Source organism: Eublepharis macularius, chromosome 13 (genome assembly GCF_028583425.1).
Source record: "Eublepharis macularius isolate TG4126 chromosome 13, MPM_Emac_v1.0, whole genome shotgun sequence".
In the NCBI taxonomy this organism is placed as follows: Eukaryota; Metazoa; Chordata; class Lepidosauria; order Squamata; family Eublepharidae; genus Eublepharis; species Eublepharis macularius.
Genome location: NC_072802.1, coordinates 41,397,325 through 41,416,515, shown reverse-complemented (window position 1 = coordinate 41,416,515; position 19,191 = coordinate 41,397,325). Strand labels below are relative to the sequence as shown.

At 43.0% G+C, this 19,191-nt stretch overlaps 1 protein-coding gene across 4 annotated transcripts in view; it reads left to right on the top strand.

The window, feature by feature from the left end:
- Positions 1-201: 201 nt before the first annotated feature.
- Positions 202-19,191, top strand: part of LOC129341212 (integrator complex subunit 6-like) — a 33,194-nt gene continuing 14,204 nt past the window's right edge. For 3 of the 4 annotated variants that reach the window (XR_008598110.1, XR_008598109.1, XM_054996275.1), the window contains exons 1-8: positions 209-597; positions 709-786; positions 14,887-15,036; positions 15,804-15,893; positions 16,404-16,587; positions 17,725-17,853; positions 17,964-18,127; positions 18,636-18,788. Coding sequence is in view for 2 of the 4 variants with exons in the window: in XM_054996275.1 (XP_054852250.1) it covers positions 487-597; positions 709-786; positions 14,887-15,036; positions 15,804-15,893; positions 16,404-16,587; positions 17,725-17,853; positions 17,964-18,127; positions 18,636-18,788 (1,059 nt within the window). In the remaining 2 variants the exon portion in view is untranslated. Of the gene's footprint in view, positions 598-708; positions 787-14,886; positions 15,037-15,803; positions 15,894-16,403; positions 16,588-17,724; positions 17,854-17,963; positions 18,128-18,635; positions 18,789-19,191 lie in introns of all 4 variants that reach the window. The other variant, XM_054996276.1, reaches the window with a different exon arrangement.

Below are 19,191 nucleotides of genomic sequence, written 5' to 3'. Positions count from 1 at the left end.
TCAATCATCCCCAGAAAGGAAAAGAAGCCTCCGACCGCCTCCTCCGCCCCCTCGCTCCCCACCGTTTTTCTCCCCGCCTCCTTCTAGCTCCGCCCTCATGCATATGCAAATAGTGGTTATAATCGGCAGCCAATGGCCGGCGCGTTCTGATCACATGGTCTCTCGGCTGGTGGAGGAGGCTCAGGGAAGAGAAGTTGAGAGTCTCTCAGTGAATACAGGCAGTTCGAGCAAAAGAGTCGCACACGCACGCAAGCAGCGGCGGGCGGCAGTGGTGGGAGCGGGGGGAACGGACGAACCCACCCACCCACCGCGACGGCCGGCCAGCTAGCAGGGAGGGAGAACGGGCGGGTACAGACAGTGGGGCGGCTGGCCCGGCCGGGCAAGGCGTACGCTGTGGGGAAGCGGGGCGAAGGAAAAGGAGGGAGGCGAGACTAGGCTGGGCAGGCTGTGCCGCCGCCGCTCCCTGCCGCAGGGCTCGCCCGGACCATGCCGATCCTCCTTTTCCTCATAGACACGTCCGCGTCCATGAACCAGCGGGCGTATCTGGGCACCAGTTATCTGGATATCGCCAAGGGCGCCGTCGAGCTCTTCATGAAGGTGGGGCCCGCCGCCGAGGCTGTTTCCTCCCCCCCCCCCCACACTGACGTGTCCCTTTCTCTCTCACAAAAATACCGCTTTTATTTCGTGTTTTTATTCCCTCCTCTGCAGCTGCGGGCCCGCGATCCGGCCAGCCGCGGAGACAGGTACATGCTGGTCACCTTCGACGAGGCGCCTTATTGCATTAAGGTAAGGGGGGACGCCGCCCGCGCCCCACTCCCGCGCCCCCTTTTCCTTTCTCCCCCCTTTCCCCCTCCCTCCCCCCTTTCCTGCTCCCCTCCCCCCTTTCCTTCCTTCTACTCCGGCCAGGCTTTGGCCTGCCTAGGCGCAGCCCCGGGGGCGCAGCCTGCGAAGATGGCGGACATTTTGCTTTTGTATGGAGGCGAGCGAGAGGCTGAGGGCGCTGCTGAGATGGAGGAGGGAGGGAGGAGGGAGAGGGAGGGGAGAGGACAACCGACCGACCCGCCCGCCGCGTACGCGGCGCCTCCCCTCACGCCTCAGCCCGCCCCGCGACGACGACGTGGGGAGGGGCGGACGAGACCGGCCTGTCTCCCTTGCCTTCTGCTAAGCGCAGGCTGAATGGGCTTCTCCTCATCCTCGCTGGGGAGAGGTGAGGATCCAGGAAGAGCCTTCCCCTGTGTTCAAAATAACCACACAAATCTACACACGCGTGCTTGTCTATCACATTTTTCTCCCGACCTTCCCCTCGGGGAGACAATAAATCACCCTAGGTTATTAAACAGAAGTCCAGTGACACCTTAAAGACAAAAAAAGCATAAGCTTTTGTCATCAGGAGTTCATTTTAATGGCTGTAGTGTTTGTCCATAAAGAGAATTTTAGGTGGATAGCCGTGCTGGTCTGCAGGAGAACGGCAGGATTTGGGTTTAGTGGCACCTTAGAACCAAAGGATTTTCAGAGTGGAAGTGTTCAAGAGTCAGGGCTCCCTTCTTCAGATCTGACCCTTGAAAGCTACATCCTGAAAATCTTGTTGGTCTCGATCGTGCCACTGGACTCAAATCTATAGGAAGAGATTTATAGTTAATATGACCAGTGGGGATATACTACAAAGAGAAGCCAGTTTTAAAATAAGAGAAACCTGCCCATTTAGAGTGGGTGAGGACTGCTGCTAACTGTGACCCATTGTAGGTTCACAGCAACCCTGCAAGGTAGACTAGACCAGTCGCCTGTCTCTTGGCAAGATAGTTACCTAATGGGTTTCCTGGCTGAGTGGGAATTTGGAGCCCAGTCATTCTAGCCTTAGTCCAGCACTCTTAACTGCTATATCACTTGCACACACAAACTGGCTAAATGGAGAGAAGGGATTTTTGTCATTGTCCCCCATCCCTGTCTTTAACAAATTGTTTTACCAGTGTTATTTCAGGGTGGGGCTTCTGCTGCTGTTGTAATCAGTGGAGGTGATTCTTTTATCATGTATTTTGTGTACCTTTTGTTTTCTGTCTTTCCCCTTTGGATCAGGAATCACCATCAGTGCTGTATCCCATCTTTGTCCCTGACCCTTACCCCCAGAACCACCATCAAAAGTATCTGCTAAGATCATTGCCTTCTTGTGTTTCCACTTCCCTGGTTCTCTTTGTAGGTGGATTTTGGAAGAGTAGTTGCACAGGAGTAAAACTAAACATAAAGAAGAATATGTTGAACCACAGTAATGGCAATTATTGTACTCTCATTTTTTCCCCAGTAATGTGTAATGATGGAAATATGATTGATAACATAGCACATATTTTCACATGGGATAGGAAAGTAAACACTTTGGTAAGTGTTCCAACTAGTACATGTTATGAGGGAGAGAAGAGAAGACTCGACATGGGATTGTTATTTTGGGCAGCAGACCTGTTTTCATTCACTCAGTCAAGTTCTGCCCCAAGCAGCATCTTAGATATTGGGGAATGGTTATTCCATGTGTTGCCTCCCCCATCCTTTTATTCCTGTTGGGACCTAGACATTCATCTATATTTTGAGGGTGTTAACTTCTCTTCATCCTCTATATTTTGGGGGGAGGGGGTGGCCTCCTTTCCTTTGCCTACAAAAGGAGGACAGATTTTCCTGGATGATCCGCAGTCCTCTGTTCACCTGTCAGTGGAATTCTTTATCTCTAGTATTTTAACCCCCACCCCATGGTTTTCAGTGGATTGGCTGTAAGAGAAGCTGTTTTCAGAAGAAAGGCGTGTGTTGCTCTTTTGGATTTATACATGCTATTTCAGACATGTATTTAAAACTGCTCATTTTTGAGGCTGAAGTTAACAGTTTTTCCTTTATTTGGATGGTCTTTAAAACACTTTAACTTTTTCTGTCCCAGAATGTGGTAGTGTAGTACAACGGGATAGTGACAGAAACGACTGTTTGTCTTTAGCAATGATAATAGCTATGATTGAGGAAGCATTCCAGAATCTACTTCTTGTCTCTCCTATTTAATGGCTTTGAATTGAGTAGAAAATAGGCCAATGATAGCTGGTACCGTGCCTCCATTTTGCAACCCTTAACAACGCTGTTGCTCTCATGTTCTGCCCTTCTTTCCCACGGCTTTAAAAATAGCATGTTTTCTGTATCCTTGTCAGTCACACTTGCTCAGAGTAGTTACAAATTCGTGCTGTCACTGCTTGACTATGTACCTGTTTGCTGTCATTGTTAATCCAAGCATACTGGAAATGAGTCCATGAAGTAATGAAATGTTTAAATTGCTTGTTTGATGTGTAGAACAAAACTTGCTCAGCATTTCAAATGCCCTTTTGGAGAATTGGATAGCAGTGGCACTGCCTGTATGTCACAATCTTTTAAAGGTAGTTCCTTCATCCTGAGTTGATACTCAATTAGAATAGACCTTAGTGCAGTTTGAAGAACTGTATGTGGACAATCTGACAAACTGTTGATGCCTCTGCAAACAGTCCTAAAATTGATGGTTGTTGCTGAGTTAGCAGTGTTCTCCGCCCTCTCTGCCAATTTGTGTATATCATGGTTTAGTTTTCAAAGTGTTTCACAAACCTTTGCTTTGTTGTTTTTACAGCAACCTCTATCTCAAGAAGAACTGAGTATCAAATAGTGGCTTGCTCAAGGCCACCCAGTTGAGTCCATGGTTGAATTTGAACGTGGGCCTAAACACAGGACCATAGTTTTCCTCTTGTGCTGATTGAAGCCCAGGAACCTGATGCTGCATTTTCCATCAATCAATTACACAGTTGAAATGTACAATCAGCTCTTTTAAAACAGTGAAAACACTTAAGAATGTTAGTGTTCTTTCCCTCCATCTACGTCCCCAAGTGGTCATCTTCAAGTTCCTCTTTCATATTGATCCTTCTGATTAAATGAAACTGATGAGATTGTTAAGGGCCTCACAGTTCATCAATACTTCACAGTGCACTACCAAAGACATTTAAATGCCTTTTCTTACCAGTTCAGTAATCAAATATGGCATTCTCCTTTCTGCTCCTCAAAACTGTCACAGAACTAGGAACAAATTTGCCTGTAATCCACTAAAATCCTTTCTAAAGGGGAGGATAACAGTATCTTGGAAAAGGGAAATCAGTGCTTAGCTAATCTCCAATATAACCACAGAAAGCATATAAGTTACATGCTTGTTGTAAGTATTTGTAAAGCCAAATAGCAAAATATTGACTTCACATGATTCCTTTGCTGAGCTACTTGAGCACATGTGGGGTAGGCTACAGCCATTGTTAGCAGAGATACTTGCTTACAGGATGATGGCTAAACACAAGATACAACTACTCCCCCTCAGGAGATAGCTGCAAGTTTTGTGCATGACATATCTTTGCCACCTACATTTTATTGTGAATCTTGCAAGTTAATTGTGATAAATGGCCAGTAGTTGCAAATATATCTGAAATTACCTCTTGGACAGATCTGCAGAAAGAATTGAATACATGTCCCTTACCCATATTACCTGTGTGGGATTTGCATATGTTTAACATAACATGGAGGTGTTATGAAACATCTGTGTTTCTAAATGAAGAGTAGCTAATTGCAATGGACAATTTTTTATTGTTCTTTGCCACAGTTCTGAGTCTTGTTTGTAAACAGAAAAGTTTGGGAGGGAAAAGCTTCTAACTTAATTTCAACTGATAGAGTATGTACAGGTGGCAAGGAAAGGATAATAGCACTGAAATCACACTGGCAGTTAAGGCTTTTTTGCCATTTTTAATTTATGAGGAAATTACGAGGAAGGAGAGCAGTGAGATAGGTACTGTAAAAGTCGTAGGAGTTATTGTAGGACTCCCTTGAAAGGCTTGATATGAGGACTTCCAAGGGGATACATTGACAAACTAGCAGCCCTGAGTGATGATTGGTTGCTAGCAGGACTTTGTTTCTTAAATATTTGACAAACACAAAAACAGGGTTGTATTTTTCAAGATGAACAATCAGTTATATACCTCTGGGAAAATCATGAAGTGTTAATGGTAATAGTCATCCCCAGTTTTGTCTGCTCCTGTAATCTGGTAAGCAGTTGTGTGTTTCTGTGTGTATATTTGTTGGGTTTTTCCCCTCACCCTACCTCCAAGGAGCTCAGATAGAAAGCTTCCTCCACTTTACATTTTATCCTTAAAACTATCCTATGCAGTAGGTTAGACTAACAGTTAAGACTAAGCTGAGTTTGTTTGGCCAGCTTGGAACTTAAGACTCCAGTCTTAGTTGACTAACTGCTGTATTTTGTTGCCTCAGGAACTATGTTCTTCGCCATTGAAAGACTCATTTTGAGTTTGTGTAATATTTTTCTAAAACTGTTCATCTAGTGGTCATCACTGCATTTTGTAAAGAATTCTACAAGTCAGTTGGCCATTGTGTGATGGAATACTTGCTTTAATTGAATTAACCCGAGTTGCAGTGTCTTTATTTCCATTATCACATCATTAATTTGATAATGATAATGCATATTTTCCTCTCACTTTCCCTGTTCCGATTTTCTCCGTTCCCCCCAAAATTTGGAAACAATATCAACAATATAAACACGATGTTTCAGCTCCCTGAACATCTTGGTTTCTCTCTGCTTATCTTCTGCTCTGCAGTCTTTTTAGACTGGTAGCTGTTTAGTTCCTTATAATGAGGCTTCTTGGGAGTCAAGTGTTAGAATTCAGCTGTGTATCAACACGTGACAGGTTTGTGAGTTACAACAAAGCACAGAATCATCAGTTCAAGTCTGTTTTTTAATATTCTCTACCTTGTCATGCCTGAAGTGCTCATCTGTATTCTGTTTATTTGTAAGTTTAAATTGTCCCACAGGCCATTTAGATAAATGACATTCCATGTAAGGCCCAATGAGTAACCAAAGAGACCAGATGCTGAAACTACGTAGATAGAAGCCTGGTCAGTCCCTGGAGGTCACTGGGAGCCTCATATGAGAGTGAGACAAAAGTTTATTGCCTATTAGAGGAACTATATCTGCAATGCCGCTTGCCTCTCACTGCCCAAAGAAGGTATCTGTATGCCATGTCCTTTCCTGCGTCTGTAAAGTGTTCTTTTTGCCTATGTTGGGTCCCCATTGGGGAGGACAAAATATAAATGAAGTAAATAAATAATTTACAGTGCCACTTTTAAAGAGGATTAATTCCCCAATACATATGATAACTTTTGTAGCCATAGGATTCACACAACTGTGCATATACCTAGTTATAGGAAGACATTCTCGGTAAGGCCCTTCGAAGCCAGATGGCATGATTTGGTTGTCATAGTTAAAATACAGTAAATGTAGATATGGCAGCACACTTGAAGGAGTCTAGTCTGTTCAGATTTCCTGTGCTTTCCCAGTTTTTGCAAAGATGGTCCCTGTCTCTTTCAGCCCCTTCTCTTTGGAAACTCGGGTACTTTGAATTTTGCAGGGCTCAGTATGCTTCAGCACTGACATTCTGCTGTGCTCACTAGCATGCAATAATGTAAATGTACTTTATGCATTTCTTGCATGGAGGACCTGCATGTTGGGGAATCTCCATTAGCTATTCACTGTGCTTTAAGCATGGAGAGTGGCATGGGAGGAAATGTAAGAGCAAACAGTCATTTGGAAGGCAGTGAGACTGAAGTGCTAAAGAGTATTGGTAAAGAGTTCAGCAGAGTCAGATTTATGAAGCTTGGGTTTTAGGCTTGTGTGTGTATGTTTATAGCAACTACACACTGATGTAACACACTGATGTGTGCCTGGAGCTCCAAGATGGCTTTTGTTTCCACCCTCCTGTCCTTGCTGCATCTTTTGCTGCTTTGGTCACTGAAAAATGAATGGCTTGCTGGCAGGCAATGCTTGTTCTGACTTAGTCCTTCTGGAGCTGTCATTGGAAAGTTTTTTTTTTCTTTCTCAGTCTCTGGTTAGGATGACTCTTCCTGTTTTTCAAAACTGCTTGCATTTTCTGACTGGAAGTGAAGTAGACATTTTTTATATAAGTAAATGCCTGCTGAAAGTGGAACTTGATTCGTTAACTCTTTGGGGGCCAACTAGCTTTCCATAGCAACATAGTTATGGCATAGGTGACCAGCCCAAGATGCAGCTCCCAAGCTATATTTAAGAAAGTTCCATTTGCATTCTGGCTGTGCCATCCAGGTATCTATTCATCGGCCATTGTTGTGATGGGGTGGGGGTTGTTAGGAATATGGCTATCCCAGATGGTGTTAGATTAGCTTTGCTACTGCTTCCAGCAGTAATATAAGCAAAAGAACAGGTCCCTAAACTATCACTAAGACCTAAACTATTATTTTGGCTAGTCTTTTGCCCATTCTCCCAATCCTTATTTCAGTGTTTCTGGTTCCTTGGTGTAAGACTAGAGATATGTGGCCAAGATCTTCTTAAAGCAAATAGGATGCTATAGAACGCACAGATTTTGAGAACGTGGACTTGGATGTGAAGATACTACGGGGGTGATGCAGTGTATTAAAGCATTGTGGGCCTAATTCGTGTTCCTAAACATGGGGCTGTGTATATGTATTGAGTGCTCCAAATGCTCAGCATACATGCTTGCAAATTGCTGCTTAAAAGGTTTTATTCTTTTAAAAAAATGCATTTGCAGCGAAGAGAAAACTTGTTGCAGAGGGAGGACAGCAGACCTTTTTAATGTGTACTGAATGTTATGTGCAGTTCCTTTCCTGTGTTTAGAACTATTGGAAATTTGGACTTCAATTCGGAATGGGTGTAACCCTGTGATACTCACAGTATGGGCATTGAGCTGTTCTATTGTCATTCTGGTCATCTAATGAATACAGCATGAATATTTTATTTATGTTGCTTATACCCCACCTTTTCACTGAGACTTGAGGTGGATTACGTATTGTAAGTTGAATGCAATCAATAGGATGGGGCATCCAGTAAACAGTGTAGTGCTGCACGTTGTGTCCTAAATACACAGTTCATTAAAAGCCCATGTGTTTCTGTTGGAATAGAATAATCGTGCAAGTTCTTCTGGGGTGTTTTAACCCATGGCTATGCATGAAGTTAATCCCCAGAAAGTAGATGATGTTTTTCTGGTTCTCAAAACAGATTGTGTGTGTTGAAGGAAAAAATCAGTCAGATTTGCTGGTTTGTGTAGCTTCCTGCTGTGTTTTGAAGCATGAGGAATTTGCAGTGTAGTGTGCAGGTGCACGGGTCTTGTGGATCTATAGATATTTTTGATGTGTTTGCACATGAGGCCAGCAGAAGGAGCATTTTGAAACATGATCATCACTGATATTCCTTAGTTTTTTGCCAGTAGGTAAGAAGTTCAGACAGACATTTGGATGCCTAGCAAGACTGCAGACAGATGGCTTTAAATTCACATTTTAATAGTTAGTGGGTTCAAAAATACTTATATTCCTAAATGGCACCCATATAGACTTTTAGAACAGAATCCCCCTGGTTTAATCCATAGTGCTTGTTGCTATTTGTTTCAGATTGGCAAACTAGTTACAGTATTTTATTCACTTTGCTGTATGCTGATGACAGTCTCTGGACACTGTTCCTATTTTTTGTTTCATCTGTTCTGATCTTGTGGATCTGTTGAGAAAGAGAATTTCTTTCTCAGCTGGGCTTTTTATTATGGTTTTAATTTGTCTACTCCACTCATTTGAAGCCCACAATCAGTTCCGGGGTGGTAAAGTTTGACTTGGAGGTCTTCCTTATTACAAGACACGGGTGTTTGTCTGTCTGGGGTGGGACTCTTAATAAATGCTTGAAAAAAAACAGGTGTTGCAGTTAGCTTTCAAGGATGCTCTTTTGCAATGGTGTGTAAATTTCACAGGTGAACTTTAATGAGTAGCTTATAGCAAAATGGCATGTTTTTAACTTGCCAAGACAGAGCTTGTCAAATCATTAATACAGAGACCTCAGAAGGCATAAAAATATTGGCCACTGTGAATTGGATTCATAAGGGAAAACATGCATGCTTTTTTCTGGCAATCTGGCTATGTGCTCTCACTGTCCCTCCTTGTTTGTTCTTCTGGATCTCAATCCATAGACACGCCTCTGTGATTATTTTTCTCTGCTGGTAGGAACATAGTTGTTTCATTGTTATCTCATGGAGTATTGGTTTAGCAGCACTGACATCAAACAACTTGAAATTAGCATTTATTAGAGGGTCCTGCTTTTTCTTGTCTGGCACTATAGATGGGCAAGACAGACTTTATTCCCATTAATAGAACTCCAGGTACAAGCTGTTTATATGAACTTTTCTCGTGAAAGTCTGTTATGACCCAACGGCAGATTGCAATGTTGAAACCAAAATAACTTGATGGGGTAGTCTGTGGCCTCTCAGTGGGTTTTTAATATCTATCAAGGGTGGCTAGGTGTCATCTTTTACTGGGGAAATGCTGGAAGCAGCATTAGATTGGTATTTAATGTGGCTCTTCCTATCTTTATGTGGATACCTGAGGTCAAGGGGAACTTAGCCATCTACTAAGCAAACCTTTGTTCATAATTGCCTTGAGATTGCTCGACGTCTAGTTACCCACTGGTATAAATGTTGCCTTCAACAGAATCCATTTTGCATTATGGGGTACCTGTGACAGTTTGGGATCCTGCCTAATGGGTTGGATGAAGTTCAGAGTTGTGTCAAGACTATTTCAGACAGTCCCTGTCAAGCTGTGTCTTGGACCCATTCCCAGGAGAGGTGTGTTGAGGATTAGTTAGCAAGACAGATTTCCAATTTTTTTAGTATTCTGCATAAAAGCTAACTTTCTGCTGATTGTTCCCAATTATCTGTGCTTTCTAAGATTTATGTGAAGTTACTAAAGTTTATTTAAAAAAGATCATGATCTTTGGGTGCAAATTGAATGTTGAGAAAATCCTGTCCATGACATTGAAAACTGCTTGCTTACACTCACTAACTCTATCAGAACAAGGAGGGGAAGGGAAGAGAAGCCCAAAAGCATCTCATCTTCATGACTACTCCTTCCACCCCGAGAAACTCTTGGTGTGCCAGAGAGCCGAGATAAAAACTCTTAACGTTGGTCTCTTGTCCACTTCCTGACACAGGGAAACACTACACAAAAATGGAAGGGGAGAAGAGTTCCTAGGGAGAAAGTGCACTCCTCCACAGTGACTGAATGGATTCAACGTCCCTCTCAACTTAAACGGCCCTTCTTACAATGGAAGGCTTCAAGCTTTGATCAGTGGAGGGGTAGGATCTGCCCCATTGCTAACATCTTCATAGAAAGGTCTACCTTGAACCATTTGGCCATGTCTCCATAAAGTTCTTATGGGGAATTTGGCTCAGCACATCTCATCAAATTCCCCATGAGCCATATAGCTACAATGCTCCATGAGAGTTTGGGAGAAATCATTGGATTAATAGCATGGTGTATTGTGAAATCCTCTGCAACTTCTTCTTTATACCTTCCTGTATTTAACTAGTTATTGTTGAAGCATTGGTACAGAAACTTGGGAAAAATGAGAACCAGTCCTCTCGAGAACTGTGGAAGAGCATAGGCCAAATTGGCAACAAGAAAATTGACTCCTTAGAGCAATCAGCCTTTTTTATTTAAGTCATACCAAAATGGATGCAGTGTGAAATAATGGGATGTCTTCTGCTTGTGCTCTGAAACTTTTCATAAGTCTGATTTCTCCTGTAGATTAAATTACTGTGCTGGTACTAATTGGTGATATTTTGTCAGTATTAACAAAACCGTTCCCTCCAAAGAGAATGTGTGCATTCGTAGTGTTGAGTCAAGTTCCTGGATATTATGGAAACTACCCAACAGATTTTCTTTTGGTCCTCTGATGTGTGGCGGAAGAATTAAGTGTTTGTAATCTTTTTAGTTGCTGTCTGTGACAGTCTGCTGTTCTGGCAGGCAACTAGCTAGTCTTTTATGAGGAGTTTGGTGATGGTGGAAAGTGCCATCAAATCATAGTTGACTTATGGCAGCCCCTACTGGGGTTTTCCAGGCATGAGACTAACAGCTGTAGTTTACTATTGCCTGCCTCTGTGACCCCAGTATTCTTTAGAGGTCTCTCCTCCAGTCACTAAGACTGACACTGCTTAGCTTCCAAGATCGGGCTTACTTGAGCTATCCAGGTCAGGGAACCAGGAGCTTCTCAAAATAATAAAATAACACAATTTTGCAGCCCAGGAGATCAAACTGTGCATTATCAATAGAACCAGAATAAATTAAACTAAAGCAGTAATGTCTGTGGGTTTGAAAATTGGATATAAATACTGTTAAGTTGAAGTAGCTGTGGCTTAAGGCAATACCCATCCATATTTGCTTATGTATTCCGTCCTAATGAGAAGTAGGGTGGTGACTTTTGGGACACTGGCAGGCATGAGAATTGGTGATGGGTTCCATGAAGTGGTACAGAAATGTGTGACTTCATGGTGGTCAGTAGCAGCTCCTTCTGGATCAGTTCCATCCTCCATGTTTTTAAGCAAATAACTGGTTTTGCTTTTAAAACTTCTCTGTAACTTGACTAGAAAACTTGAAAACAAGGCTTAGCTAGACAAAGGACATCTAGTCCACCATCTTATTCTCCAGATTTATTAGTTAGATACTTCTTGGAAGCCCTTTTTGCAAAGCGTGTATGCAACAACCTTTCTGTCCCTCTCCCGAGGACTGGTCTACTGTGTTATAGTAGAATTTCTGTTTAGCTAACAAGGCAGATAGCCCTGATCGCCATCAATCTGTTGAAAGCCATCTAAATGGCAACTACTATACCTATGGCAGTGAATTCCATAAATGATGTGTGAAGAAATGCATCCTTTTTGTCTGTCTTGAAACTCCTGTCATCACCTTCAGTGGGTGACTGTAGTTTACATGAGAGAAAGTTCTCGCCACTTTTTCTGTCTCATAAATTAATTTATAAACCTCTGTTATGTCTCTCCCTTTAGTTGTCTTTTTCTGAAAATCCCAAATACTTTAACATTTCTTCATATTTCGACTGCTTAATTGTTTTGGTTACCCTTTACCTTTTCCAGTTTTCCAATCATTTTTTTAATGTGGGGCAAACAGACTGCATAGTGTTCCATCTGAAATTCATATAAACGCATTACAGTGCTTTTATCGCTATTTTCAGCGGTAAATAATGTGTAGCACAGAAATGGCCTTTTCAAAAACTGCTGCTGCTGGCAGAGTTGATGTTTTCCTTGAGCTGACCATTACAACAGCAAAATACTTCCTAGTTCATCAGCATCAGTTCAGATCTCTTCAGTATAAGTGTAGTTAAAGGCAACAAAATACCTTAGACCATTACTTACATTGAATTGTATGTGCAACTTTGTTGCCAGCCCGCCAGTACAATGAGATCCTGTTAGAGCTCTTAAGCATATGTAGATTTTCAACCATCCAGAGAAATTTAAAAATTGTGTATATTACTTTTCATTCCTGACTCCAAATAATTTAAATAGCAAACATCTTAATACAGATCCTCAGGTAGCCTCAGTGCTCATTTCCCCCATCGTGAGAACTATCCATGAATTGCTTTCCGCAGTTTCCTGTTTAACCAGTTACTGATCTATGAGGGATCCTCTTATTCTATGACTGTCAAGAAGTCTTTTAAAAAGTTCTTCAATAAAAAGCTTTTTTTTGCAGTACCAGGTATATAATTTTTACTAATGTGTATGCTGGTATGTAGTGGAGCATTTTTGGCAATAAATGAAATTCCAACCACACCTGGTCCAGTGCTAACTGGCTCTAAGTGGGCAGAAGAGCTTTGTCGTCATGCAGCTGAGAGTTGGGGAATGAGAATTGACCATATGCAGTGCTTTTTTTCTGTGGAAAGAGGTGGGGGAACTCTCACCTGAGGCAACTCCTGGGAGGTGGTGGAGCCCTGTTCACCCGTGCTCCCGGGACAGTGCGATGACATCACTTCCAGGAAGTGATGTCATCACACAGGCCGTGGCTGCCCCAGGAATGCTCCCGTGCTCCACGGGGGGGGGGGCAATTTGGCCATGATCATGCCAAATTCGGCCTTGATTGGGCCAGCATAGACCCAGAACAGGTTACTGCCAGATGTGGGAGTGTTCCCCCGCCTAGAAGTGGTATGATCTGGGCATTTTTGGCCCCAATACTGACGAAAATAGGCCTAATCGGGGCTGAAATGGGCTCAAAATGGCCATTTTGGGCCTGAATCAGTCCTGAAACGGCCCATATCAGGTCGGTGCCAGACAGGGGAAGGTTCCCCCCTTGGGCACCGACCCAATCCTGGTAGTTTTGGCCCTGACCCCAGCCGAAACGGGCCCAAAATGGATTAAAATGGCCATTTTGGGGTCCGTTTTGCTCCCAATTGGGGCAGAAATGGCCTGGATTGGGTCGGTGTTGGGCAGGGGAGGGTTCCAGTGCCTGGGACTGACCTGATCCAGGCCATTTTGGTCCCAATTTGGGCAGAAATGGGCCAAAAATGGCTTAAAATGGCCATTTTGGGCCCGTTTCGGGGCCGAAACAGCTGGGATTGGGTTCGTAATGGGCGGGGGAGGGCTTCCCTGCCCAGCAGTGACCGAATCCGGGCAGTTTTGGCCCTGACCTCAGCTGAAAGGGGCCTAAAATAGCTTAAAATAGCCATTTTGGGCCCGTTTCGGTGGGGATTGGGGCCCAAATGGCCGAGATTGGGTTGGTGCCAGGCAGAGGAGGCTTTCCCCACCTGGCACCAGATGCAATCTGGGCAGTGTAAGCCCCAATCCCCGCTGAAACAGGCCCAAAATGGCCATTTGGGGCTTGTTGCGGCCCAGATTGGGGCCGAAGCAGCTGGGATCGGGTAGGTGCCGGGCGGGGGGAGGGTTCCCCCTGCCCAGCACCAACCTAATATGGGCAGTTTCGGACCCAATACGGGCTGTTTGGGCCCCAATCTGGGCCAAAATGGGCCCCAAATGGTTTAAAGTTGCCACTTTGGGCATGTTTGGGCTGGGATTGGGGCCAAAGCAGCTGGGATCAGGTCGGTGCTGGGCAAGGGGAGGGTTCCTCTGCCTGGCACTGATCCAATCTGGGCAGTTTCGGCCCCAATCCGGGCCATTTTGGCCCCGATCCCTGCCAAAATGGGCCCAAAATGGTCATTTTGGGCCTCTTTCAGCCCAATCGGGGCTGAAGCGGCTGGGATCGGGTCAGTGCCGGGCAGGGGATGGTTCCCCTGCCTGGTACCAACCCAATCTGGGCAGTTAGGCCCCGATCCGGGCTGTTTTGGCCCCAATCCAGGCCTAAACGTTCCCCAACTGTCCCAAAATGGCGGGAAAACTTTAAAATATTCACTCACGTGGGTATTTTTAAGAAGTTGTGGAACAGCATTCCGGAGTGTTCCCCCTCAAAAAAAGCCCTGACCATATGTAGTAAAACAACCAGAGGGGGAAGCTTTGTAGAAGCATCAGAAAGTTATTTGTTAGGTCTTGTACAGAATAAAGTACGTAATGAAGAGTATAAGTACAAATTCTGCAGATACTTTCAGCAATTTTGCATTGCCCTCTCATCTCCTTCCCTGCACAGAGAGTCTGGAGAGATTGCATTATTTAGGACACTCATTTCTAGTATTAATACTTGGTTTGCTTCCAAGTAGTATTTGAAAGGTATTTTACCTAGTGAAACTCAGCAGCTACCTTTAATATTGCTGAATGATTAGTAGCAATTCAGAGGTCCTATTTCACTGTTCATTTATGTTTAACCTATTGGAAGGGACTCTAAAAAGGTCAATGTTTGGGTGAAAGTGAGAAACCAGGGGATACTCAGAATTCTTTAGATTGGTGGTTCTGCTTGGCTACATAATCCACCCCCCCCCATTCTACTGAACATATCATGTATGCAAATAGTAGTCCGCTTGAACTGAACAGCAGTAACTTGCCTCCCAAGCATACTCTGTTGTAAAAGTAATTCTAGACTTCTGCCCTTCAACAGGCTGGATGGAAAGAAAACCATGCCACATTCATGAATGAACTGAAGAATCTGCAAGCCTCTGGATTGACCACTCTTGGCCAGGCTCTTCGATCATCATTTGATCTGTTAAACCTCAACAGACTGGTGTCTGGAATAGACAACTATGGACAGGTACTGAATGCTGGCATGCCATTTCTTTACTTTTTGTGAATAAATCTTTACAACACTCATAAATGGGATGAGAACACTTGCTGACATTGCTTTAAAAATTTTATAGGTAGAATTGTTAAAAAATTATATAGGTAGAATGGGGAATCTGCTCATCAGTAAGGACTGAAAATGTTGCCCAGGCTCAAGCTATGCTTTGAGTTCTTGCTCAGGGTGGGGAAATGTAGCTGTCTCAGGGCTGTCTGGAAGTTAAGATGCTGATGTGCTGCAGCTGGTGGTAAGACAAGACAGTATAGCACATCAGCACCAGGGTATAAATTTGTCTGCTCCAGGCTTTTTGTTTTACATTACACCATATCCTTGGCTTGCTCTCTCATGTACTGACCATTCTGCACCCCAATATCAGCTTGTATTGCTTCTTTCTGTTTTCTTACACAATTTTTTTATGCACTGGAGCAGAGCAAATCTCTTTCATAATGGTTGTTGTGGGTTTTCTGGGCTGTATTGCCGTGGTCTTGGCATTGTAGTTCCTGACGTTTCGCCAGCAGCTGTGGCTGGCATCTTCAGAGGTGTAGCACCAAACGTCAGGAACTACAATGCCAAGACCACGGCAATACAGCCCGGAAAACCCACAACAACCATCGTTCTCCAGCCGTGAAAGCCTTCGACAATACTCTTTCATAATGTTTGCATAATTTTAAGTTGCCTGCATAGATCATCCTTTCTTCCATGTTTAAATGTTGGACATGTTTTTTCTTTTCTTTGTCTAGGGGAGGAACCCCTTCTTTTTAGAGCCATCTATTTTGATTACCATCACAGATGGAAACAAACTAACCAATACAGCAGGTGTTCAAGAAGAGGTAAGATATCCAAATAAATTTTTTAAGTTGCAAAATAGCCGTGTTGAACATAAAGCCACCCCTTCATGGGGAGCTTAACAGTTTTAAACCCTAAATGTAATCTTAACTCTATTGACCTTGCCATTTATTGGCACAATTCAGGATTACAGATTGTAACTCTTGCTCAGATATATTCATTGCATCCTGACCTTCCTCCAGAGGACTCAGTAGTGTTAACTTGTGAGGGAGCTTTCTCTGTGTGTGAGAGAAGAGAGTTTCGCCTTGTCAGCCACGTAATACTGTCATGTCCAATGTAACTGCTTAAGTTTCTTGAAACTGCACCCCCTATAGGAAATTAAACTCTGTATGTGCTGTTACAGTTCCAGATTTTTAGCACCACAATTGAATGTTATACACATCTTAGTTAAGAATTTTAGCAGAAAATGGATCTTGCTTTGTTTTTTGTCTTATCAGTTGAGTAAACTCATCTATTATTTCAGTGACATCCTAAGAAGAATTTTCTTTTTTTAGCTTCATCTTCCTTTGAATTCCCCCCTGCCTGGGAGTGAGCTAACCAAAGAACCATTTAGATGGGATCAAAGGCTGTTTGCCCTTGTGTTGCGCTTGCCTGGAGCTTCTTCAGTGGAACCAGAACAACTAGGAAGTGTCCCTACAGATGAATCTGCTATCACACAAATGTGTGAAGTCACAGGAGGTAGCTTTTTGCTTAATTTTTTATTTTGCAAATCTGACTCTGCGTTTGCTGTCAAGGAAATAATATCTATTAATCAGTACATTCAAATGCACAAGTCTGACTTGGATTCTCGTTTTGATACATTGTATATTACGATTGTGTATCCATGCCTATCCTGCTCTCTTTCACGAGTGCCTGTGTACATATATAGGGAGTTTCCCTTTCTCTTCATCAATACTAGCTTGCATAGGCCTTTTGGCAGAGCAACTAAAATGGAAACTGCTGTTGCAGCTGCAAGGGAAGGAGTGTTTGTTTTTCCTCATACCTGTCTCTTTTTGTCAATAACTGCCTCTTCTAGGGTCTGACTTTAAAAACAATGTAACAAGCTGATCTGTGCTTCAAGTGAAATTAATATGGTCTGTGAGAGGAGGTGGCAAAGGCCAGGCGGAAGGGTGGTGTGAGGTGCTTCCAGATCCATTTTTAAATCATGAAGTTCCTTCTGTGCAGAGTTGCTTTGCTGCTTTTTCTCAAGATTGCAATTTAGACATATTTCTCAACACAACGATATTGTATATTTCTGTATTAAAACTACTGGAGGGTCAAGTCCATCTTCTTTTCACAAAATATTGTGCATTTCCTCTGATCAGCTTTGAAATAGTAGTTTTCCCCCCTTAGATTACTAAAGAATACCATCATGTTATGATATTTGTGTATTGAAGTACAAAGCCATGGTGGAGCAGTTAAATGCAGCTGTTTTTAGCCTGGAATTGGGACTGGATTAAATTTAGTGGTTCATTGAATTTAGTGATTGGTTTGAAACTAAATATTCTCCATTTAAGTTGGAACAGGCATGTAGGTATATAGTTCAAAGAGTTTGTCTATAGCCATAGGCCATCACAACCCCGTGGTATGGGGGTATCATTCATATAAGGTATTTATGCCTTGTAGCATGCTCTCTTCTTGAACTGACGAGGTGGAAAAGCTGTCTATCTATGCAGTACTTACAAATGCTGCTACTTCAGTGAACATCTCTTTATTTCCTTGTGCTGTTCTTTTGTACAGGATTTTTAAGGTTTACAGTCCGTTTCTTTTAACTTAAAATGGAAGTTGCCAAAACCTGTCTTAACATCTTTATTGTTTCTCTGACATCTATGATAGGACGCTCATATTGTGTTCGGACACAAAGAATGCTGAACCAGTGTTTAGAATCACTAGCTCAGAAAGTTCAGAGTGGTGTTGTAATCAACTTTGAAAAATCAGGACCAGACCCCCCACACATTGGGGAAGGTACAGTAAACTTTGTGTGCTTATTACAAGTTATTCTGTTAATGAAAACAAATGCTCCATGTTACTTACTGTTCTGTTCTTTTTCTTTCCTCACTTTTTTTTGATTTTAGATGGACTTGTTGATACCACAAGGCCTGTCAATTCTTTTGGTACTCAGCCATGGCACAGCTGTCATAAGCTTATCTACGTGCGGCCTAATCCTAAAACAGGAGTTCCTGTTGGGCACTGGCCAATTCCAGAATCCTTTTGGCCTGATCAGAATTCACCAGCTTTGGTATGTAACAAGACTTAAAACTATTACATCCTTTGAATGCAGCTGTTCTTACAGCTCATATACACTTCACAATGTTACACCAACTCTTTGTTGATATAACATAATTAAGAATGTGTGATCTGGAAGTCTCTGGTTGTAGCAACGAAATCACTCGGAGGCCATGTGCCCACCACCATGCCTTGGCCTTCCATTTCTAAGATGGGAATAAAGCTTGCATACCTCCTACAGGGGCCTTAGACAAAGTACTTGATGCATATTGTGTTTAAAATGCTTTACAGACATTATTTCAATAATTCCTAAGCCACTATGCTCATTCCTGCCTTAGATCTCCTTGTGCCAGTTAATGGAATTATCTCTGACTTGGGGTTTTTGAGAATAACACATTTGGCTTGTTAATGTCCTAAACTAAATTTTTCATGGTAGGTGGTTGTTGGCAAAGAGGTTATGGTCCCCCTTCCTTTCTAAACGTGTTTGACCTTTCCATCCTCTTTCTTTCCTCACTTTCAAGCCTCCCCGCTCGGCCCATCCTGTTGTGAGGTTCTCCTGTGTTGATTGCGAGCCTATGGTTATCGACAAGCTGCCTTTTGACAAGTACGAGCTTGAGCCATCACCCCTGACACAGTACATCTTGGAACGAAAATCCCCTCATGCATGCTGGCAGGTATTTGCTAAATACCCATTCTAAGGATCTCAAGCCTGTGTTATTTTAAAAATGTAAACTTTGAGGAGACATCAGTGAAGGGGCAGTAGATGTTGGCTTTGATGTGGGAAATTCACATTCAAATCCACATCCAGCTATGAGGTTTTTCCTTGGATAACTTTGGACAGCTTGAGACTTTCTGCTTGCAGAGTAGATGTTCTGTCATGGAGGCACAGCCCTCTGCCTAACTGATCTCAGAGTTTTTATGATAAATGTAAAGAACGTTGTCCACTAATAATAATGTAGAGTTCTTCTCAGAGAGGAGGCTCTGAGCTTCAAGAGACAGGGGGTTGAAGAGGATACATGATTATTGATTATATTGTATCAAATAAGTTGGCATTCTTTGCTTCCTCACTTTATTTCA